At 44.6% G+C, this 24,116-nt stretch overlaps 1 protein-coding gene across 1 annotated transcript in view; it reads right to left on the bottom strand.

The window, feature by feature from the left end:
- The window catches only part of LOC133350274 (AP-2 complex subunit alpha-2-like), a 26,946-nt gene extending 2,830 nt beyond the window's left edge, over positions 1–24,116 (bottom strand). Inside the window, exons 1-22 of the mRNA XM_061564448.1 lie at positions 23,618–24,116; positions 20,062–20,130; positions 19,462–19,604; positions 18,443–18,636; positions 17,894–18,023; positions 16,969–17,070; positions 16,130–16,238; positions 15,480–15,630; positions 14,631–14,799; positions 13,775–13,912; positions 12,693–12,875; positions 12,390–12,487; positions 12,014–12,245; positions 9,820–9,993; positions 8,610–8,788; positions 7,508–7,590; positions 7,300–7,389; positions 5,272–5,395; positions 4,000–4,116; positions 3,789–3,858; positions 3,206–3,340; positions 268–1,832 (exon numbers count right to left, since the gene is read on the bottom strand). Coding sequence (XP_061420432.1) covers positions 1,755–1,832; positions 3,206–3,340; positions 3,789–3,858; positions 4,000–4,116; positions 5,272–5,395; positions 7,300–7,389; positions 7,508–7,590; positions 8,610–8,788; positions 9,820–9,993; positions 12,014–12,245; positions 12,390–12,487; positions 12,693–12,875; positions 13,775–13,912; positions 14,631–14,799; positions 15,480–15,630; positions 16,130–16,238; positions 16,969–17,070; positions 17,894–18,023; positions 18,443–18,636; positions 19,462–19,604; positions 20,062–20,130; positions 23,618–23,684 — 2,835 coding nt within the window. The 5' untranslated portion in view covers positions 23,685–24,116 and the 3' untranslated portion in view covers positions 268–1,754. The remainder of the gene's footprint in view (positions 1–267; positions 1,833–3,205; positions 3,341–3,788; positions 3,859–3,999; positions 4,117–5,271; positions 5,396–7,299; positions 7,390–7,507; positions 7,591–8,609; positions 8,789–9,819; positions 9,994–12,013; positions 12,246–12,389; positions 12,488–12,692; positions 12,876–13,774; positions 13,913–14,630; positions 14,800–15,479; positions 15,631–16,129; positions 16,239–16,968; positions 17,071–17,893; positions 18,024–18,442; positions 18,637–19,461; positions 19,605–20,061; positions 20,131–23,617) is intronic.

Raw genomic sequence — 24,116 nt, 5'->3', positions numbered from 1 at the left:
TCACGTAGTTCAAAATAAAATAAATCACGACGTTTCGATCGCAACACAAGCAATCATCATCAGGTGGGAAAACCAGCGCTCACGCAGCGCTCCCCTACCCCCCCTCTCTCTCCCCCCTTGCTTACCTATTTCACCTCTTGCCACGGCAACTCTTGCTGTGGTTTTCCCACCTGATGACGATTGCTTGTGTTGCAACCGAAACGTAATTTTTTTATTTATTTCCAACTACGTGACTTTATGGAAAGAACCAAAGAGTATGTAAAATACCATTGAACATGAAAAATTTAAATATCTTTCCGCCACTGTTTAATGACTCTCCTCGTACTGCAACTCAAACTTCATTATTCCGCAATGTCTAAGTCTTGGTTGAAGAACCTTAGAGAACTCACTTCTCAGGTGAAGTGTCTGTAAAGTTGCGTGTAAAGTAAAACGCGTATTTTTTTTCTCGTGTGTATATGCTTTGATTAATCCACTTAAAATCTGTCATGTAAAAGGAAGTCACTTTATAAATGCAGGTTTGGAAAGAAAAATAAAGAGTCCAACCAAAAATATATCAACTACCTATATAGTCATACAATAAGATCAAGTTTAAAACTAATGGGATTATGAGTTAATATGATAAATATTTTTAATCACGTTAGACATATACAATTTAGAACACTTATGGCACTTTAAGGCGACAGACCCGAGCAAAGTGCCTAACAAGTGATCACGTGGATCTTTCTGGCTCCTCTGCATTATGAGATGGACCACTTGCGATTTTGTTACTTGATGAATTTAGTATTTGCATTTCATGCATCTTTCAACAGATTTTTTTGTAAATGTGAAATTTGCTCATCGGCAATGGCCACGTTTCCTTAAAATGTGCATTTTTTTTGTTCATCTAACTTATGTAGTTAAAATTAAAATCTGTCATTTCAAATGGTATCTTCAATTGTAAAAGTTAAACAATTACACTATAGTGTTTTCATTTCTTCCATCAAGCACATCCATATATAAATGTCAAAACTACAGCTAAAAAGGCTTTGTATTAAGCATTGGCAATTACATTTGGTTAAAAAAATGTCAATTAAAAATACTGTACTGCTAATTTACAGAATGGAATGGGACTTGGCATATATTGGCAACAATGGCCAGTTCTTAATGCCATTGAAGCAGACAAAATGGAATGGTGCTGGTAAGCTTTACAAAGCTGTAAGAACTCGACATACATGTGCCCTTACAGCCAGTATAAATGACATCCTGGCTAGCACAAGAAGAGGCATCCATGGACGAGCTATGAACTCCAACTGGATAAGCAGACCGATTTTCATGTTAGCCAACATATAACACGCAAACGATGATCAGCGTTCATAGTCACGACTGACCACGCTTGTGCGAACAGCTCTGCTTAGCCAAAAAAAAAATGAAAGCAGGTAACATCTGCTTAAGAAAGTGTACAAAACACCTGTTAATGTCACACAAGAAGAGTCCCACGTATTTGCCAGCGCAAAACGCAGTACAGCCAGGGGACCAGGGTAAGCACAATGACCGCCGAGCCTCAACTCCACCCACAATACACTCCGATATATCAACAAAACATTTTGACTTTTCGATGTAAATGTAAAAAATACAATATTTCATATGCCTGCCTGTGATGATCGATAATAGAACTGCATGGTTAATGTCGACACCCCTACTTGATGGTGTTAGTTTGAGATGAATTAGCTCCACCTGCCAAAAAAGCGAGTTCTCCCTCATGCCAGGGGTGACCCCTACAGCTGCTGAGCGAGCAAATCACAAAGCCTTTGCGACACGGACTCCTTGCTGCTCCTGATGGTGAGACGGTACATCTGTGCGAGGGTGGGGAGTGAGCGAGAGGAACAAAGCAACGTGTCAAATGTGGCGCATTTGCCTTAATCAGTAATTTATTTCAACCTGGTGAGATCCCAATTACAGGGCAATCCAACAAAAAAGGCAATTGCACAACAACGCATATAGAATGTAGTGTCAAACTAAATATCGTATAGAGTGCAAGCATATCAGAACTTTGAATAAGGGCAAAACAATACACAAATCAATACGTAGCAAATAGACTGAGTAAGAAACTTATCAAATGCATTTCCAAGCAATCGATGCCATTTAAGAGACAATTGAGAGAAAAGAGATGTTACTTGCAAAACACGATACCAAATTGTTCCAGATTCGTTAAGAGCTACTGATGTTAACTCAATTACCAAACCATGCAGATTGGGCCTATAGCCTCTAAACGTAATCGTACACCACAGCATGTATGTTGAACTTCTTTTGCACCATACGTAGCCAACAGTGCTAATCACAATAAACACAACCGGGGAAAACATATATGACATAACAAAGCTGGGTGTTTCACAAGAAACACTCATTGCAATACCTATCGAAAAAACACACACGCAAGAACAACATTCAGTTGCATGCTCCAGAGCAGTGCTTCTAAACTTCTTTCATTCCACAGCACAGTTTCGAGCTTCCTCGATCTTTGCCACGCATTATTTATACTCTTAGGTTTTTTCGGTAAAGTCACGGAGGTCAAAAATAAAAGAATTTTTTTTTTTATAAAAGTAAAATAAAAATCACGACGTTTCGGAGGCAACACAAGCTTCCGTCCTCAGGTGTAACCGTCACAGCACACTTGCTGTATTAAGTACTTTATACAGCAAACGTGAATTTTATTTTACTTTTCTTAATTTTTGTTATTTTTTAGCCTACGTGACTTTACCAAAAAAACCTAAGAGTATGAATCCTTGCAGTCACGAAAGCTTCAAATCTAGCACATTATTTACTCAACTACTTATGTGCGGTGGAGGGAGTTGAGAAGGCCGGGGTGGGGGGCTGACAGCTGTGCCGTACTGAACCAGGGCCATGGAAGGTCGAGTGTAGCGGAGGGGGGGTGAGAGGCTGGATCGGCCACTGAATGGCACAGAGAGTTCGTCTGTCCTAGCTTGTGAACAAATTAGGTTCTTTCATTTCCTACAATTCTCAATGAACACGCAGCACACCCGGGACTGCTCGAGAGGAGCACTGCTCTAGAGGAGCCTCCCCAGGTGTAGTGCGTCAAACGTGCGCTATTTACTCAGGAAAGCCACACCGAGTCCAAAAAACTTTTCAGTGGGATTTTGCCGAAACCAATTATGCAGTGTGTTTCTAGCCTACCCTGAGGCACTAGCTGCCAGAATGTGTTAAGTACCTCCGACTGCATGTTGGGCTCCAACCGCAAGAGGCAACCAATCTGTAAGCTTTTGGTGTGGATGATCCCGGCGCTCACATAGTTGCCGGGGTTAGGGTCCACGCCTTCCAGCAGGGCCATTCCAGAGCCCAGCAGCTGAGTGCACAGCAAAACCACACAGTAACTCGCCACCAATCCTGCAGGAACTCGGGAAGGAGCCAACAATAAAACCAAATATCTGTCAATAATGCTGTCCTAAGGAGGATCAAATATATAATAGGCATTTTTTCAGGAAATGGCTCGTCTTCATAGTATACAGCTTCATAGCAGATGGGCAATTGCCTAACAACATCAATCACGTAATTTTTCCTATTTTTGGCAGTGTTACTAATGAACATTTGAATGTTGTGAGTTATTGTTATTTGTGCTTATACACCACTGTTATTGCAGTTTCGTACACGAAAGAACATATCTATTCTGGACTATGCTCTTTATCATAGTTAAGTGGTGATAACATGTGGGGAATTGGAATTTGCTAAAAGTGTTATTGCTCGAGTGGCATTTTACAACTGGAGCTGGGTTATGGGTAATTGCAGCCACAAACCTTGGCTTTGCAGACTTCAGTGTCCATGGAATGCACTGCTTTAAATATTTTCTGGGCCTCCTGCTGGGGACTGCATCAAAAGAAAATGATGACTGTAACAAAAATATTTTCATTGCGAAGAAGCTGTGAATAATATAAACAAGGGCAATATATCCTGTGCCGTTAATTAGTAAGCACCATTTAGTGATGAGCATTGCCTCTTTAAGACTACCTGCTGAGCTGCTTCCACCGAACGAAGAAGTCTTGAGAGTTCATCTCCGTGGGCTGGAAAAACTTGTTGATCATTATCGGCAACTTGAGGCTAATTTGCTGCAAGGATCCGCCATGCCTACAGGCAAGAGCAAAAAAAACACTGAACGGAAGGGGTAAAAAACCAAACAACCGAGTATAAACTTTATTGCATGATGTCCACATTTACACAGTGATTACAATCAGTATCATAAAAACTCGTACAATAATAGTGTAAACATTACTCATAAGAATGAGTAAGACATACATAGTGCAATTCTTACATGAAGGCAATAAGATGAAATGACTTTCAATGTTTATATTTCTATCGTGTGCAATTGTGATTGTTTGGCCTCAAACGGCAAACGTTTCAAGAGTTCCAAAGCTGAAAAAGACCATCAGTACATTTTTGTGTGTATCTAGGGTATCTAAGCATCCTACAAAAGACAAGATTAATCTATGATCCTTGTGGTGGTACCCCCGGGTACCAAATAATACAAAATGCCCGAGGCAATTAAATATTTTATTTCTGGGACACTATTTTTCCCATGGGTGTTACTTAACTCCGCGACTGGGGTACCAATCAATCCGAAATCAGTGGCTACTGCGCGATGTCGAAACGCAGCGAGGACGATTGTGCCGAAACCCTGAACATAGTGCATCGTGTACAGCTCGTCAAGATGAGTCGATTGCCGCATCGCCGACCATCAACAGACTAAAAATGACTGCATCACGGACATTATTCGAGAGCCGGGGTACTATGGAACCCCGGGGTACCGCCATAAGGTTCCTATAACCAACGGAGTTACTTAATTGACAATCAATTCCTGCTTTAGTTTTTAGGCCAGGTGTGGAGATCCTATGACCTATGAAGCAGATGATATTTCAGTAATTTCAAATAGCCAACATCCACATGAGTCCTACCACTTAGAAATGTCTGCAAACAATACATAAACAATTATATATCCATCACTTCCAGCATCTTAGCTGCATATCTATAACACAAATTCAAACCAACATCAACCCATAAGTGAGTGTACATGTGTGGTAAATGCAAGCCCTAATAGTTTTTAACGTCCTAAGTGGACAACACTAAGGTATGTGTTAAAGTGCAGAACGCCAAAGGTAGAAGATTTGAGAGTCCTGTTGGACCGTAAGTACAAGGTCCCTTACCCCCGGTTTAAGTAGACAGTGGCTCGTCCGAGCTGATGGTGCGTTTAGTGAAGGAGTTGCGTGTGGGATGAGAATCGCTCACCACAGCTGCAGAGTGAGGCCAGGCGCCTCTGTGAAGTCGCCGAGGCATTCGACGCGAAGCAGCTGCTGTACCTGGGCACCGGCATCCACCTGGGGCTGCACGGCCTTCTGGGTAATTATCAGCTGTAGGTCTCCACAGTCAAGGATGTAGCAGGGCCGGAGTGATGCACGCACGTGCGTGTGCCAGTGTCTTAACACTTACCGTGGCATCAAAGTGCACCTAGCCTGGCACAAGTACCGTAGTGATGTCACCGCCACAACGTGGTGACTGTTGTTGTAGCCACTGCCAACACTGGGAACATCCACCTCCTGAGAAGTTGCACTGTGTATTGCCAAGTGAATGAAGTGGACTTTGATATCCATACATAAGAAAATGTGCTCAATTTCTGAAAGGAATGTTCCCCATTTTGTTGCACAAGATGTACCCTAACATATTGCGGTTTCTGGAACCACACAATAAACAACAAAGTACCGTATATCAATATATAGCCCAGATACTTATTTCTATACTCATTAATATGCATATATAGCTTCGATCTTGATTTGAAGCTTTCGTGACTACAGGAATCCATACTCTTTGGTTCTTTCGGTAAAGTCACGTAGGTAGAAAAATAAAATAAAGAACCAAAGAGCATATATAGCGTGTTGATGTTAACCTGGATTCAGCTCACTGCTTTACTTTATTAGGCAGATAAGATTTTGTATAAACATATACAAATGTATTTCATATCAGGCAGATATATGGAGCATGTCATGCATTTGTATGACACAGCTTGGCATGCTGGTACAGGTTAAGGGACATTCCATTCATGATGTGTATTACAATTGAATCAGGACATTCAGTTACTTTTCAAAATGTCAAAATATTAATGGCAATTACTGTCATTGTACTTGGGTGCACGTGGTTTTTAAAGAATTGGAAATAACTATAAGTCACTATAGCACTGTCTGCGAGGAATATTCTACACAAAAAAAAACTCGTGCAGCCAAGCCTATGCGCGGTTTCAAGGTTCAGCCTAAAATTAACTAAATGGTGACAGAAACGAGTCAGCCCAGTTTACAATTCAGGTGGGGCAAAAGTTGGAATGCAAGAGAAAGTTGGTAAGCCTGGACTTGATCAGGGGCAGGGAGTCAACAGCACCGATTGCCAAATGGCATCAAGGAATTCCAAAGTACAGAGGCCACAGAGGATACACAGCGACCTCCGCAGAGCTAAGGTTGACTTGCGGCTTTGACAGAAGACTGGAAGAGAGAGCAAGTGCAGCAGTGCTGTGGGGCGCCGTGGTGGCAAGATGTTAACTACCCCGCCTGGCATACAGTGAGGTCGTGGGTTCGATCCTCACCCTGAGGCCCGTATGTTTGGAGTTTGCGTGTGTGTCTCTCCTCATGGTCCTGTTGTTTCTCCAGGCCTTCCCGTTTTTGCCTCCACATTTAGAGACATGCGTTCAGAGTATTTGACTGCTATAGATTGGCACGCGATAAGCCGCCACTTTGTAAAGCTATCATTTGTGGCCAGGTCACTTCTGAAAGAGCTGTATAGCTCCACGGGCATTACCTGGTAAAATAAAAAGTTACATTTTTGTTTATTTTAGTGAGATGAGAGGCGATCAGTAGGCATGGGTGAGTCCGTAGAGGATGTTAGTGATGACATTCTCGCAGTTAATCCGGGACTCTAATTTAGGAGCTGGTGGAGAGATTTAAGTATAGGTCGGGATGATGTGGCATAATGTTCAAACACGCTTTCAATTATCTTGCAATGATGCTCACCTACCAATAGACCAAGATGCATACAATGAGGAATGTGGGCATAAATAAACCTGACACATTCCAAAGCAGCTAACCCGTGTTCAGAAAACCCACACTGCCTAAGTGTCTGAGAAATATTCAAGTGGTTGAATTGTACCTGGTTTTATACATGCAAGCAGATCAATCAATTAATTACAGCAACAGGTAATATTTAACCATGCAAATATTAGAAATGGGTATATATATGTGCATGCTAGCAAATTCATTGATTGAAAAAGGATATTTGCTTGCAGGTCTCCTGGGTATGCGATGGTGGGAGTGAAGTTCTGGAACTGGCTGGAGGTCTTGTTTCCATAAAACAGACACACCTGGCCTGCACGGTTCATTCACACAGAGTGCACAGTGCACCATCGTCATTAAGTCGTTGACGGAGGGTGGGATGCAATGCGAGTGGCTGAAACTGGGCGAGAAATGGACGTGCACAAACACACCGACGTTCTGGTGGTACTCAGACTTCACGCCAATCTGAAGAAAGCTATTTTCATACAGGACACCATTGTTCTTGCAGACAAACCTGAAAAAAAAGAGCGTGGAAGGGTCGCGATGAAAAATCACAATGAAATAAATGCATTTGCTTAGTCTCTTCATACGAAGAGGTGGCGATGAATCATTCCAATTATATTAGATTTGTTTATTTGTTTCAGTTGGGGCTCTGAAGAGCAGAAATTCGGTCATGATGACTGCACAGTGCGCCCTTCTCCTCTTGCAAAGGCTGATGATGCGTTTCACATTAAAGGTGAGCATGTATGGTATGAGGCTTATCCTCCCCTTTGTGGGAGGAGAGGTTTCAATACACGTGTAATTAAATGTACACAGTATGCCTATGTGTTTCTATATTGTGTAACACATTGCTTTCCTTGTTGATGTCATAAAACACGTTGAAGCATTTTTTCCTCCTGCACCAGATTTTTGCACCGTAAGAAAGAACACTCATTTCACTTGAGCGCCAAATTGACCTCAACGAAATAATAGCAACTACATGGATCACTAAATGTTTTAGTACTGTCAGTGGACCAGTACAGACAGGTGCTCATGAATGACGGTGCATTATATCTCATACAATGTTGGTTAAACTGTACGTGGGCGGTCCATAATAAAAATGTCAAAACGACTGACTTCGTAACAAAATAAATCAGCAAATGCAATTTTTTTAGAAGTAATGTATGACAAATGGACCACTGTGTTAAAATTAATTAGATACTTAAATTTAAACATAACACTACAATTTGCTTGGAAGCAGATCTCTTACAAAAACATATCTGTGTCAAATTGCAATAACGACAACACTACGCATTCCGCCAATGCTGCAACTAATACAATCGTTATCACAGGAACGTGCAACGTTTGCCAACACGTTCAAAACTATCTTGCAATGAATGACAACCTACCGATGGCCCACGACACATAGCCAATGTGAAAACGTGAACACAAACATAAGACCCCACACTTTTTCAAAGCGGCCAAGCCCTGCCCAGAAAATCCACACGTTGCCTTGGCAGCTGAGAATCGTCCCAAGCGAGTCACACAGCTCACCTGAGGAAGTTCTCCTCGATGTCAGGCACTGCCCCGGCCTGGGAGCCCGCGGCATCTGCAAAAATGTCCACCAGTAGGGAGCCGCCACCACTGCCGCTACCTGTGGCTGCGCCGCCGTGTCCCGCCAGCCCGGGACCAGAGCCCACCGGCACATGCACGGCTCCAACAGACGGCATGGGCTGCCAAGTACAGGAACAACCGCCAGGAAGCTACAACGATGCTGCGCTTACAGAGCACATCAAATAAGCCTGTTGTCACGTGTCCCGCGGCCTTGTCGGTTCTAGAAGCTTGGTGGGTCAATTTAGGCGACAAAATGGAAAGCTGATAAAAAAATATCCTAATTGCTGAATAAGGGGTACTGGAATGGTAGTACTGCATTAGAACTTTGTTTCTGCAAAATGTAGGTTTGGGTTGGAGGTTCCTGGATCCTTCAACATGTTTTTCCCTGCTGCATCCAGCTCCCGTTCTCAGCAGGCCTGACTTTGTAACTCTCGCTTGCTGAAAGTTTATTTTCCGTGACCTTTACACAGGGTAAGGTCACCGAGTTTTGTTTGATATGGTTACACAAACGCCCTGTTTGTAGTTCAGAAATAAAAATTTTGTTTTGCTTTCTATTGGCTTTACAGGGTTGCATTAAAATATCTCCTCTTGCCAAGAAGGTCTTGGCACTCTTTTAGTTTGTGAACACACATACAGTTTGCTTTTAAACATGAACTGGACTTGAAGGATGAGTGCATTCCTTTCAGACCACTTTTTTTACCAATGCTCCCAACTATACAGTGCCACCTTGCTGTCAGAGCACAAGCACGTTTATTGAAAGTTCAAGGAGGCCGGGTGGTTCAAGGGGTCAGAGAACTACTGAGCTGGCATCGTTAAGACCCTAGGGTTTGCAATGAAGAGGCTGCCAGCGGTTAAACCGGGTTATCAAGCCTGGCGAGTTAATGGTCACCAAGAAGCCATCACATAAACTTGGTTCTGCAAATAAATTGGCTCAATTCCAGCTCTGCAAGCAAATACATTTATAAACGCGCAACTCTTACAATCTATCTTATCATGTGTGCAAATTAAAATATCAGTCGGTCACGCAACAAGCATTACTCAGAGTCCCAAAAAAAACACACACTTTTGTACTGAACAACGGTGAAGGCGAATGGAAAGGTTCTAGCCGAGATTTGGGCAGCGCCGGTGCCAAGCGGTAGGTCGGTCGTACCGGTTTCAGAGAGCTGGGTGGTGCCGTGCCTTCAGAGCCTCCGTTGACCTCCGACCCCGAGGGTTTCTTGGCATCATCGGGCTCGGTGATGGACGTGCCCCTTTTCTTGCGCAGCTTCGTCAAGATGGAGGACTCGCGCTCGGGGAAAGGTGGCATCTCTTCCAGAACAGTCGCCTGTGTCACCAGGAGCGGAGCAACACAACATTTTTAGTTTACTGTGCTCCCCAGCCTGCGGGAATGCTGCTTTTCAACTGGGGTGACGCTGTGGCATAGTTGCATTATAACTTATTTCTTTAGAACTGCTTTTGTTGTCCTTCCCCTGCACCTCCGATTAGCACGGTTGGCTACGTACAGTGCAAAAGAAGTAAAACAACACGTAAACTTGGTGATCTATGTTCGATTCCTAGCCATGGCTAGGGCAGATGGCGGGTGATATCTGATCCAGTCCTGCCTACCCCCCCCCAACCACATCACCAGCCTGCACTGACGACAAGCGAAGCGATCAGGGTAGGCTGACTCGCATCGTATGAGGAGGCCTTCATACAGCAGGTGGATTGACAATGGGATATAATGACGATAGTATCACCAAAATAACAAGAAATAAAAACGAAGGACAAAAAATGCACCGCACAAATCCTTAAAACTGTCTAATGGCAGAAAAATACACCGGTTAATATTTTTGACAAATGCCTGTCTTCTTCATTAGATAAACACAAGGTGACCTTTTGATTTAAAGCTTTCGTGACTGCAGAGATTCATATTCTTGGTTCATTCGGTAAAGTCATGTAGAAGGGAAAAAATAAAATAATATAAATATAAAACAATAAAAAGAATAATATTAATTTTATTCTATTATTTCCCTTCTACGTGACTTTATCGAAAGAACCAAGAATACAAGGTGACCTATTTATTTTGCTTTAAGCAGTGTGCATCAAACTTGGTGAGGTTATTTTTTTTATTTGTGCTTGTGCATCAATGCCATGCGGTCATTTGTTACATTTACACGTATGATTTGTATTGCTAATTAATTGATATCATGGTCTCCTCTTGTTCAAGTAAAACAAAACTTCCCTGTTGGCTGTCTTATCTGGATACCATCCTAAACCTAAAAACTGGATAACAGTGCATGCCCAACTGGTTCGATCCAGAGCGAAAGAACCAAGTGTGAGGTGGGTGATACTGGTTGGTGTTGTGTGTGAAGTATGTGCAAAATATAGAATTGAGTAGAAACAAACCCACTGGTTTTGCGTGGCACATTCTTTTATGTTTGTGCAAAAATAATTATTGACACGTACACAGGCACTCGGACGTACTTTGCAAACTCACTAAAACTGGCCGTTCGGAAAACACGATCAAGTGCAACATATAGAAAAGTGTAAAAAAATCACTTAAAACAATATACAAATACAACTCAACTATTTTTTTCATATTACTAGGTAAAGCCCACTGAGCTATTAAGATTATTTTTCAGAAGCGACTTGGCCACAAATGATAGCTAAACAAAGTGGATCATCTTTGCACACCAGAGCAGCTGGAAATGGAGCTACTGCATATTCATTTAACATGTGGATCATTACAGCAAGGTGCAATTGCAATAAGCTAACATTAATCATCGTGAAGACACCTATGCTTTTCGTGTCATAGACTGTCCGATATAAGTTTTAAACTTTGTTAATGAGAAAGCAATGTTTAAGCAACAGCCAAAGTTGATCAAATGATATCACTGCAGTGTCAATATTAAAGCATCTGTCAGTGGATGCCATTGCAATTAGAGTGCATTTGACTGTGATTTGAAAGTCTTTTTTTCGAAGTTTCAAACTCATTACGGACAGCCTCACACACACAGCCTAGATATGAACCCAAAATAGCTTCATCTGTCTTTTCTGAGTTACACCATCCTCTTGTAGAAAGTCGCACGACACTATGTCTCAATAACGATGAACATACAGCATACGGTACAACGTACTCGCGGTTAAAAGGATCCATATTCTTAAGCCAGACTATACATGGTGTGGGGAGTGGGGTCTCAGGTTGGCATAGGCCCTGGTGGGACAAATAAAAAGGGGCCTCCGATCCAATTTCAATCCCTCCCCACCCCTTCAATCGTAGCCCGGTGACTGGGCTGCACCGGCAAGTGCCCCCCCCACCCCACCCCGTGCAGTTGCACCACCGGCACGCCCGGAGGGGCTCTCACCAGGACGTCGGTGCTGGCGACGTTGCTCAGGGTGAGGTACTCGACCGCGCGCTGCTGCAGCTCTGCGTCCGCGTTGCACAGCTGGTTGTCGCTTCGCAGCACCTGCTGCACGCTGCTGCGGATCTCGGGGAAGAGGTTGATGAACTTGACGTAGGTGGACAGCAGCAGAGCACGTGTGGACGCGCTGCATAAGTGGAACTTGGAGTGCAGCAGGTTGAACTGCACTATCGGGCTGCAGGCATCAGGACGGGGTAAAACCGATGATTATCCAAGGGTCTTAATTAAACTGCAGCAGCAAGAACTTGTCAATGTGGCCGAATGAATGATGTTTGAATTGATGCTGTATATCAAAGAGCAGCAGAGGTGTTGGCATCACCTGGAGCGAGGGTCTCCCGCGATGAGGTTGCCAAATTCACCCAACACGTACCCGCCCACTTTCACCATGTTCTCGTGGCACGACGGTGCTTGCAGGGCCTCAAACAAGCAACAATAAACATGTTACTACTTAATTACCGTTATGATTCGACAAACTATGAATTTATTTCGAACATAATGCGTGATATTAATTGGTTATTTATATAATTTGTGCTTAAACGATTAATTTTTGTCCAAGAAGCAGCTCTTTTGAGAGCTCAAGCGAGGCACACGGGGTCAACACAAACATACGCACGCTTCTCACCTCAAAAACGGTCTTGGCAGCGTAGCCCTGCACCTCGTCGTTATTAACGACGATGTGGATGACACGGTACCACACCTCCTCGCTCACGTAGTCGCCCGCCACGCGGATCAAGTTGAGCACCGTGTCCACGTACCACGTGTAGTCCACCGCGTATTTCTCCGCCAAGATCGCCACCTTGAGTACCTGCATTCGCCAACCCGGCAAGGCAAACCAAGGTAAGGTAAAAGTTAAAAGGTAAAAACAACGAGCCTATTTTTACCCTACCTTTTACCTTACCGCAATACAATCACTCTACCCTACCTTTTACCCTTTAGCAGGCAAGGTAAAAGGTAAAAAGCAACGAGCCTACCTTTACCCTACACTTTACCTTACCCCTTGGCATGTCGACATCTTTACCCTTTACCCTTATACCCGGTAAAAAGGGTAAATAACCTTACCCTGCCGAGGCCTAGTCGCAAGCACAACCTCAAACCTCACGGCCATGTCCAGATGGACCGCAGAGGTGGAAATCAAATCTCAGAATGTAAAAAAAACACGAGCCATGATACCACACACAATGGCTTCTTTGATTAAGTAAATACATTTTTAATTATTGATATTGGTTTCTGTATGAGGTTAATGAAGGGAAAAGAGGTTAAGCCCTCATCACAGCCATCCTTTCATCATTATTTTATTATTATGTATAGGGTACCTCCCATAGCGTGTATCTGGAGGCGCCACAACAAAAGGGTATTTGAGATATTTTCCGAGGAATACATTGAGTGCAGACTAAATATAATGTCCAAAGACACGAGTGATTCCCAACTTGCGGTTAGTGGACGGACCACTGGTGGTCTGCAAGGCCGTGGGAAGAAGTCTGCGCAACTATTGCAGACACTCCAATTTAGACTCGTTTTAATTTAGAAAAATCGATTATTAGTACATGGTGGCCCACGGGTCCAGCGAGGTTGAGAACCACTGGTATAGACAATATAGACAACAAACGGAGAACAAACTAAATTGGAAATCTAAACTGTGCTCGATACAACTCTTTGAAGCATGACCTTCAAAGTACAAGGAAGAGACATGGGTGCGCAGCGTACCATCTCCTCACGGATGGAGTAGTCGGCGGTCTCCAGGTAGCCCAGCATCTCCGAGACGACCTGCTGCGCGTTGGTGCGGTCGCACATGCCGTACAGCAGGTCCACGGCTCGCTGGCGCACGCTCACGTCCCGCTCCGTCTAGCGGTACACGGGTTACATGCGGGAGCACGCCTTCAGAAACGTATTCAGCATGAACGAATTTGCGCTGCATGTCGCTCGCTCGGTTGGGATTGCTCGTCGAGTTAGATAATTAAAAAAAAATTTAATTAAACAAATTCTTGATTTGTAATTACACCCCGCACCTCCAACTCACACGGTTGCCTATGTACGGTGCGAAAGAAGTTCAACATACATACATGCATAAAGCCGTTTTCAGCTTTTATTTAAATGTTACTCAATACGAAACACTTTTAAATGTATGTTATGCCATGGAGATCATTATAAAAAGTGTGAAAAAGCATGATGAACATAAACGATGACCATTTAACAATACATTTACAAAGTGGCAGCTACCATTGTTGGGAAAGCCAAACAAACACCGGGCAAACATGATAATCATAATACCCAAAAGATGCACTCCATCTTTCATTTATAGCTGAAAGCTGCTTATTGTATTATTCTTTATAGATTTGCAGCGCTTTTGTCAATTGATTTCTGAATTAAGGCTGCCCTAAACCATCTCTATAATGGGGTTGTTTAGCCATAGCTCACCACACTTGGTCAGTAGAGGTTGGTGAAGGGGGGAATGTAACTCGTCCATTTGCCGGGTTCGTCGAACAGAGTGCCAACTACTGCGCACATTGATTTTATACGCAGCATCGATAATATGGCAATGAATTGTGCACATGTGCCACACCTTGAGGGCAGTGATGACTGTCTCCTGGTGCTTCTTGACAGCCTCGTGCGAGAACTCGGAGCTGGCGAGCAGGCACAACCCCTCCAAAGCCAGGTAGCGCAGGTTGGTCTCACGGTGCTGCAGGAACTGGCCCAGTTGATTGCAGGCGCGCACCAGCAAGTTTGGCTCGCTGTGCACACAAAGTTTATCTTTAGAAATGTGCTGATCGACGAATTAGCTCTGCGCCTTGAAATCAGACTTGCGGTTTAGTGACATTAATAGGAGAAATTGATATTGTTAGGTTTTTTCGGTAAAGTCACGTAGGTAAAAAATTTAAATTAATAAAAGTAAAATAAAAATAAAATAAAAATCACGACGTTTCGGAGGCAACACAAGCTTCCGTCTTCAGGTGGAACAGTCACAGCACGATAGCTGTATCAAGGAATTTGAGTTCAACAGCAAGGCAGTCGGCACAAGATAGTACATGTTAGGTTTTGACCTCTAGCAATTTTGGTCCAACTGTTTTGAAACACATGCCTTGCCTTGTCTAGCCTTTGCTCCCTCATCTTAACAAGAACTGGCATGTCAAATGTATTTATAAACACACTTAGTCAAACAAGAATTTTGGAAACTCTTGGGCAACATCACTATCCTATTGGATTTCAATTGGCTTCATCACAAACTACTCAATTATGTTAGCTGCATGATCAAACCATGCTGTAGTCATGACAGGCACAGTATACAACATCGGCATGGATGACGGCAATTTTCATGATGATGATGATAGCAATGATGACGCCGATGATGATGATGATAATAATGGTGATGATGATAATAATGGTAGTGATGACAATGAAGGTTGAAACGCACCTATCCTGGTGGATGATGAGGTTGATGGCCTCGAAGAGTACGGCATTCTTGGCATTCGAATGTTGCACCTTCTTGGACTTGGGTGGCTCCTGGGCCTTGTTGAGGATACTCTCCAGACACTCGTTCAATCGACCTCGCACAGTCGTTTCCTCTGGTTGCCAGCAACAAAGTATTAGATTATTATAATAAACGATTTCAACATGGTCCTATTGTTTCCATACAGTGCTGCCAATACCATATAGCAACCCATCAACATATTATAACATAGTGCCTGCTTAATGAAATGTTATTGGGTGATACTGGTCTGCAAAGCAAAATAGAATTATAAATAAAATATTATTATTTAATGTGAAAACACAAAACTGTATATATGTTATTTCACTGTGCGTCACCAAGCTTCAAAGACCCGAAAAAAACGTGATCGCTCAACATCAGAGGATTTATGCTATAGCCCTTGAGAAAAGCTCTAAGAGATTACAATAAAACATTCAGTCACACACTTTCAATTTTGCAAGATGATTTTTCAGATGCGCTAAGCTCTAACACAATGTGCTTTAAAAACAGGGAATCTGGAATGCTTATTCCTATAAAATAAATGTACTTATCGTTCACATTAGTAAAATGTTTCCAGTCCACACATTTTTGCTTACCAGGCAGCGGGAAACACTGCAAGAGCCTGAGCAACTTGACGGAAAGCCATGGTGCTTGAACATAGTAATACGTGTAATCCTGTAGGTCTGTGTAAGCAGCTGTCACAACCTGATGGCACAAATAAACACACTATTAATGGTAGGGTGACGAGAAGCAATCGTATAGGTCTGCACAGTGCTACCAGCTCCAGCTATAGGACAGCAATGTTTCATGAAACATTAAAGGTAACAACAGAGCTAACTTTGATGTGCCTCAATGGCAAGCAGCTGCACCGTTTTAAAAGAAACATTCTCTTGCAAAGACCACAAACCTATATTATTAATTTCATCGATATTGGCCGTGAACTGCAGGGAACAGGTTAGTCTTAATATATGTTTACTATAATCTCAGTTTAGGTGTCACATAGCGTTTTAGACAAGGTACAAATCAGATAAATTAGTTCTTATGTGAAAATGCCCCCGATCTCCCGTAGATATCAGAAGCTCAGTCAGACTCAGCCTGGATAGTGTTTGGATGGGCGACCACCATGCATCATGTGTTTTGGCTGCAGGGATATATGGTTTTGGTTGGCAAACGATAGTACGTAAAAATCCACTATTGTACAATACTTCTATGCTCTCACTTTCACATAACCACACGGACCAGCTTCAAGTATGATCAAATGGCCCACACAGTGTTGGGAGGCACCTATCCAACAGCGAACCTGGCAAAAAGCTATACATGTACATCCGAACATAAATCCCATTCCATATCGTTGTTACAGTTGCCTTCCCCCTGTAACGATACGGTTCCCCGTTTGCATGAACACAAGCACAAGGACACCTGTCGACAGACCCACCCTGCTGAGGCGCGACACAGCCAGGGAGACACTGCCGCGGTACTCATCAGGGCTCTTCTGTGCGAGCGCCGTGATGAGGCTCGCCGCCGCCGTAGCCACCCCCTGCCACCAGCACACACGCGGCCGCACAAGGGGCCAACGCCATGTAAGTCGTGAACACGCTCAGCCACCACTGCTCATCGCTAGCACTTGCTGTGGAGGCCTGTGAAAACCATCTCGGTGGTGCACTAATAAATGTAATGCCAAGCACGTAATGATGCATTGATTAATTCGAGGTTCAACGATATTTTCCAGCCGACCGAGAAATTAGCGTGTTCTGGCAGGCTACGTGACGTGATGAAGCATGCAGACGTTGTGACATCACACAGAATCCTGACATCGTAAAGTCTGTACGTGCGCCCACTAATCTCGACTTCTTGTGTTCAGGTCCTCTCATCTCTATCCTGTTTTTTCATCTCACTAATCTGCAACATGTCTCAGCAAGCTATATCTCTCGGCAGGGCCATAGCCGGACGTACCACTCTAACAGAGTTTGTGGGCCACATCTTGGGTGAGTGCCTCCAATTGAAGAACAATTAATTGATTAAATTAGATTTATACACCCGAGATACATCAATTGACTCATGCAATTCGATATAAGTAACAGAAAGATGGGATAATACAAACGAGGCAGGATCAAAATTTGACCAAAAATAATTTATTCTTGAACTGAATTATAACCCCTAAATCGTGACCAATGCAATCAATCACTGGGAAGAGTGAATCACTACATGCCTACTTAATACAATGCATTACTTCGTCATCTTTGAAGCATGCGACTCAATTAAACAAATGATCAACATATAACAAAAGGATGTAATGCGGATCCAAGCTGTTTCAAGAGTCAAACAACGCTTTGGAGTCTAGCATGAGCAAAGAGTCTTACCATGTGCTGGTCATTGAGGAGGTGGATGACACGTGATGCCCAGTCACCTTGCGGCACGAGCTCAGGGGAGCCCCGAATCAAACGGAGCAGGCACAGCGCAGCACTCTGCTTCACACCGTGCATCGTATCCCTGCACATTGCCATATCAGACATTATTTTTTATCAAGTTGCAATTTTCTTTAGATAAGTCATTAAAGTGGACGATACCCATAAACGTTAAATGTACATGTTTCAAACCAGACAAAATTAGAACTTCATCTAAAAAGTATTTATGCAGTCTAAGACACTGCACACAACTCTAAATTATATCTCGATCCTCATATCCACCCAATCGCATCAGTCACAACATGTTACGGTAATAGGACATTATTATTTTCATGTTCTTGCAGCACCGCTGAGGTGGTGTAATTAAATCGGCTCATGTGCCAGGAGCTAGATGGATTATTGCTTCGCAAGACTGACAAGAGATGGTGACGGTTTTGGAAGGTCTTCATCCAGCAGCGGAAAGATCATCGCTGATGATGACCTTGACGAAGAAAGAGGACTCACGCAGAGATGAGCAGCTTTGGGATTTCAGCAGCCAGCGCTTCGGCCATCTCTCGGCTGCCCACGTTGGCGATGCAGTGCAGAGCCAGGCAGATGCTTACGGGGTTGCGGCTCATCAGATCATTCTTCAGGGCATTATTGATCAACCTGATCAACTCGCTGTTCGAGTTCACGAGCACCGAGATGAATAGGTAGCCCTACAAAAACGCATTTTGTTAGATACAATAATGTCCTGTCGTAGATCGGGTTTTCAGCTGTTGATGGAAAGGATGAGTGCAAGAAGACGTAGGCGCACCCAGTCGCCCCCGCTCCACCACAAATTCTGCTTAGATGGCCATTGTAAATTAGACCATTTTTGAGGTTTTTCATAAACTTTTTACAAGGACGTAGTCTTGACAGGAGATTAATTTGCACCCTCTGAATAGTGCTGCTGTGTGCACTACTGGATGTAGATACAGGCATTGTAACTAAAATGTACTATAATCGTGCAAGCAACAAATCAAATTCTCACTTTACAGCAACAACAGGGGGGCTTAACGTCTTCAGAGTTCAAGTAAGTTAAACACGACAGGACAAACATCTGCTTTAATTTATCATAAGTAAAACCAACAGGTTTCTACCACGCAAAATGTATTTCTAAATGACAAATGCCTTTCTCTCTTCATTTTTCAACACTGCTTCTAACAGTTTTAAAAGTACAGCTGTGTAAATTCCTGCATTGCTGACGTTCTGTCACATGTCGGAAACGTACAAAGGTTATATTTTTTACAAGGAAATATACATTAAAGCAAGTCATTAACAGCAAAGGGGTGTACATATCTCGCGTGTTAATGCATAGCCAGACACCTTGGCTGTAACCATTTTCTTCAGAAATGTAACTTCCTTCTTGTATTTTAAATCCAATATGAACACTTGCTAGTTACAGGAAAATTCCATTTACAATATAAACGAATGAGTATAAAACTTGAATAAAATTAGTTTCTAAAATCATAGCTCATCGTAGAAAACAATCCCTGACTTACAATCTGCTTTTCGGTGTACTTGTTCGAGCTGAGCAAGTTAACGGCCTCCATGTGGCCAAAGTCGATGTCGTGTCCCAGTAGAAATATGAAGAGCAGTTTGCACACATATTTCTTCTTGCTGTAACCGTCCAATGGCTTGTCTCCTGCTCAAGGATAAAGGGGTGGGGGGGGGGAAACCCCCGGCACAAACTTTGTTGGCAGATCAATAGAGAGAGGGGGGGCTCTCAAACATGCCAGGAACAAGTGGTGTTTATTTTTAGTGCTATTCCAAACGGTGGACATATGGGTGGCTGTTGGGAATGCTTATCAACCACTATGCCTACGTTCAATAAAAATAACCAAGAGGCCACGTGATGACAGTTTCCCCTATTGACGACACATTTTTTTTTCCAGGCTTGCAAAAACAAGACTAGTTCAGAGAAACTTGAATACAAGGGTAAACAAAAAAAGGACAAAGCAGGAATCGCGCACTGCTTCCCGTTGCAAATTTTTATCTCTTCCTGAGAAAAGAATAGTTGCTGAGCAACTTTTTAAGCAACGGTAGTGACAGACACGTACTTCTACGGCATATTTGACTTCGGAGTATGTAAAAACACTCACCCTTAAACTTCGATCTTATATTTGCAAGTTCCTTATTGATCCTTTTTATTTCGGCTTCTTTGCTTTTGCCTGAAAATAAACAATCCACAAAGAGAGAGGAAATCCCATTCATTTCCAAACTACAATACTAATAAGACATACAGTACGCCACAAAAAAATGACAATTGCACATTACGTAACGGACGAGACGTTTTCAGATAATTGAACGCAAAACTGCACTTGGAGGCAAGATGTGTTTAAACATGCCCTTACATCACCGGAGCCCTGTAAGGTGTAAGTTGGCTCATTAAGCATCTCAGCTTCGTTAGATCTCACTAGAAGTGAAAGTGCTTTAGAAGGCACGTTAGCAGATAAAATGGGTCAATGTCACTTACAGTCTCCGGGTTTCCATAAAGAAAAGAAACAGCGAGGTGTATCCCAATCAAACTGTATTCACACACACACAGTGATTGAGTGCCTTTTAATTACTACTACACGCTCCTCAAATCTTGGAACTCAATTTTAACCCACTTCCCAATGTGGTATCGACAGCAAATTTGATATACTTATGTCATACTGATGACAATACTATATTATATCATAAAAATTAACAATATATACTTTTAAACATTATTTTTTATATGCCATGTTTCGGCTTGGGTCTAATTGTCCACGATCAACTAACGTTGGCTGTAATTGCCCACGGTCCCTTATGTTATGCCCCACGCTTTTATTTTCAGTCAGTCACAACTACATGTCAGGAAATATAAAAACATATATAATGCAAAGTACTTGAACAGAATTTTTTTTTTTTACTTTTTTGTACATTTCATAAAAGCGTGTTTAATTTTTTTTTTATCATTTTCTAACACCAAATGATTTATCTTTAACGCCCGTTTTCAATTCGGTTTAAATTTTTCGTATGGAGCTTATCTCAGCATACACTCTCTTTTCACCGCACACACAACGAATGCATTTTATTCGACAAAATATGAAGTAGCCGTAAATTATTGTCCGCACTCCATCAACATTTTCAAGCTTTTTTAACGGAATGGACTGGGCCCTTTTTATCAACATAAAGCAGCTGGAAAAGCAGGGTTATCGTTAGTTGTGCCACAATTTGGTTAGGAGTTGTGATATTAACTCGGGAAAGGCGGCTCTGTGTGAAACTAAAGCCAAAAATTCGGCCGTGATTACCGTAATGGATCAGTGCTACGTGTAAATGGCAGGGGTTCTATCGATTTGAGATGGTTTAATTAAAAATGATGTTTGGGTCAGGCTTAGGTTAGGACCTAACCTGATTTACAAGACGACAACAATTCGCCAATTAGTCTGGGGGGTAACAACACCACTTACATTTTGGCTTTTTCAACGGGGCCAGTGTTACGTTTAGGACTAAAATCTCACTTAATTTAGGACCCGAAACCCGACTCCAAGCTTGGCCTAAATGTCGACTACATTTAGCTGTGTCAACCAAAGTGCAGCAGAAGCAGCAGGCAAAGGGTGAAGTCAAAACCACGGCCCCCAACTTCAACAGCCTCCCAATGGCCCTCCACTGCATGATAGGAAGTTGGTCCGTGTGGTTGGTGGGTGGTGATGGTGGTGGGTGGGTGGTGGTGGGTGGTGATGGTGGTTGGTGATGGTGGTGGGTGGGTGGTGATGGTAGTGGTGGTGGATGGTGATGGTGGTGGGTGGTGATCGCTGTCGTGTCAAGCCGCGTTGAGGACGTTTTTTTTGTTCTTAAACATTCATTTACGAACACGAGAAGACGAACGTGACCTCGACTTTCCTCCACATCTCTCCCCACGAACACTTTGGTGGCTGCTGGTGGTTGTGGTTGCTGGTGGTGGTTGTGGCTGGTGGTGGTTGTGGCTGGTGGTGGTTGTGGCTGCTGCTGGTGGTGGTTGTGGTTGCTGGTGGTGGTTGCTGGTGGTTGTGGTTGCTGGTGGTTGTGGCTGGTAGTGGTTGTGGCTGCTGCTCCTGGTGGTGGTTGCTGGTGGTGGTGGTTGTGGCTGGTAGTGGTGGTGGTTGTGGCTGGTGGTGGTTGTGGCTGGTGGTGGTTGCTGGTGGTTGCTGGTGGTTGTGGTTGCGGCTGGTTGTGGTTGTGGCTGCTGGTAGTTGTGGCTGGTGGTGGTTGTGGCTGGTGGTGGTTGTGGCTGGTGGTTGTGGTTGCTGGTGGTGGTTGCTGGTGGTGGTTGTGGCTGGTGGTTGTGGCTGGTGGTTGTGGTTGCTGGTGGTGACTGCTGGTGGTGGTGGCTGGTGGTGGTTGTGGCTGGTGGTTGTGGTTGCTGGTGGTGGCTGCTGGTGGTTGTGGCTGGTGGTGGTTGTGACTGCTGGTGGTGGTTGTGGCTGCTGGTGGTTGTGGCTGCTGGTGGTTGTGGCTGCTGGTGGTTGTGGCTGGTGGTGGTTGTGGCTGCTGGTGGTTGTGGCTGCTGGTGGTTGTGGCTGGTGGTGGTTGTGGCTGCTGGTGGTGGTTGTGGCTGCTGGTGGTGGTTGTGGCTGCTGGTGGTGGTTGTGGCTGCTGGTGGTGGTTGTGGCTGCTGGTGGTGGTTGTGGCTGCTGGTGGTTGTGGCTGCTGGTGGTTGTGGCTGCTGGTGGTGGTTGTGGCTGCTGGTGGTGGTTGTGGATGCTGGTGGTTGTGGCTGCTGGTGGTTGTGGCTGCTGGTAGTGGTTGTGGTGGCTGCTGCTGGTGGTGGTTGTGGCTGGTGGTGGTGGCTGGTGGTGGTGGCTGCTGGTGGTGGTTGTGGTTGCTGGTGGTGGTTGTGGTTGCTGGTGGTGGTTGTGGCTGATGGTGGTTGTAGCTGCTGGTGGTGGTGGTGGCTGATGGTTGTGGTTGTGGCTGCTGCTGGTGGTGGTGTCTGCTGGTGGTGGTGGTTGTGTCTGCTGGTGGTGGTGGTTGTGGCTGCTGGTGGTGGTGGCTGTTGTGGTGGTGGTTGTGGTGATGGTTGCTGGTGGTTGCTGGTGGTTGTGGCTGGTGGTTGTGGCTGTAGTGGTTCTAGCTTGCTGGTGGTGGCAGCAAAAGTAAAAGCCCCCCCCGCCACACAAGGACTGGGCCGCTTGGCTTCGGCACACAAACCCCACCACGCCCCGCGCGCAAAGACAAAGACGCCCCGTGTAGCCCCCGACGAGGCTGCTGGGGGGCAAGTGCCCCTCGCGAGGAAGCCGCTACCACCAGCACCACCAGCAGCAGCAGCTATGAAGGGCCGCACACACGGTGACACACATGGTGACACGCACCGTGACACACACGGTGACACACACCGCCCCGACCGCCTTTGTCTTCCCCCGGTGGCGATGTCTTTACGACACACCGCACCGGCTAATCATTTGAGGCTGAGTCGACCTAGAATGGGGGGGGGGGGTCCAGGACCGGTTCAGATAAATTGTCGATCTGGTGACGATGCCCGTGACCGTCGCGCTGACCGCTACATTACCGGCTCCCCCCACGGACGAAACACAAGTCAGTCACAGCCAACAACATCCTCGTGATAAGACGATCCAAAGCTCCTCGTTGACACCGACAACAACAACGACAACAGCAACAACAACAGCAACAACAACACAAAGCCAGACTCACAATTCCTAATGTCGGATATGAAGACGGCGAGCCCTCGCATGCCGTCCCCCTTGGACACGGCAGGCATCTCGGATTCGTCGCTTGCGCCGAGCCTGGCTCCCTTGCAACCACGGCCGGGACTTCGAAAAACACCCCGAGTCGAGGCCTTCCTTCCTCCCTCCTTCCCTCTCTCTGCTCCTCCTCCTCTTCCACCACCACCAACACCACCACAAACCACTCACCACCCCCACGGGTGGCGCACGGACCGTCGGAGATTCGTCTATGCCGGACGAACGTGACTTGGCTCTTGCAACAGTCAGCCTTGTCCTCCTCCTCCTCCTACCACCACCCACCAAACCCACCACCACCACCACCTCTTTCTCCTCTTCCTCCTCCTCGTGTGTCTGTCACAACGCTCCGTCGGTGTCTTCTTCTTCTTCTTGAGACGACGGTGGTTGCTTTGGTGTGCGGGGGTGGAGGTTTCCACGTCGCAGACGCGAGCGACGTAAGCGAAGTGGTC

The sequence above is a fragment of the Lethenteron reissneri genome, chromosome 33 (genome assembly GCF_015708825.2).
Source record: "Lethenteron reissneri isolate LAM-NWPU_2019-01 chromosome 33, ASM1570882v1, whole genome shotgun sequence".
Lineage (NCBI taxonomy): Eukaryota > Metazoa > Chordata > Hyperoartia > Petromyzontiformes > Petromyzontidae > Lethenteron > Lethenteron reissneri.
This window is presented reverse-complemented; position numbering and strand designations above follow the sequence as displayed.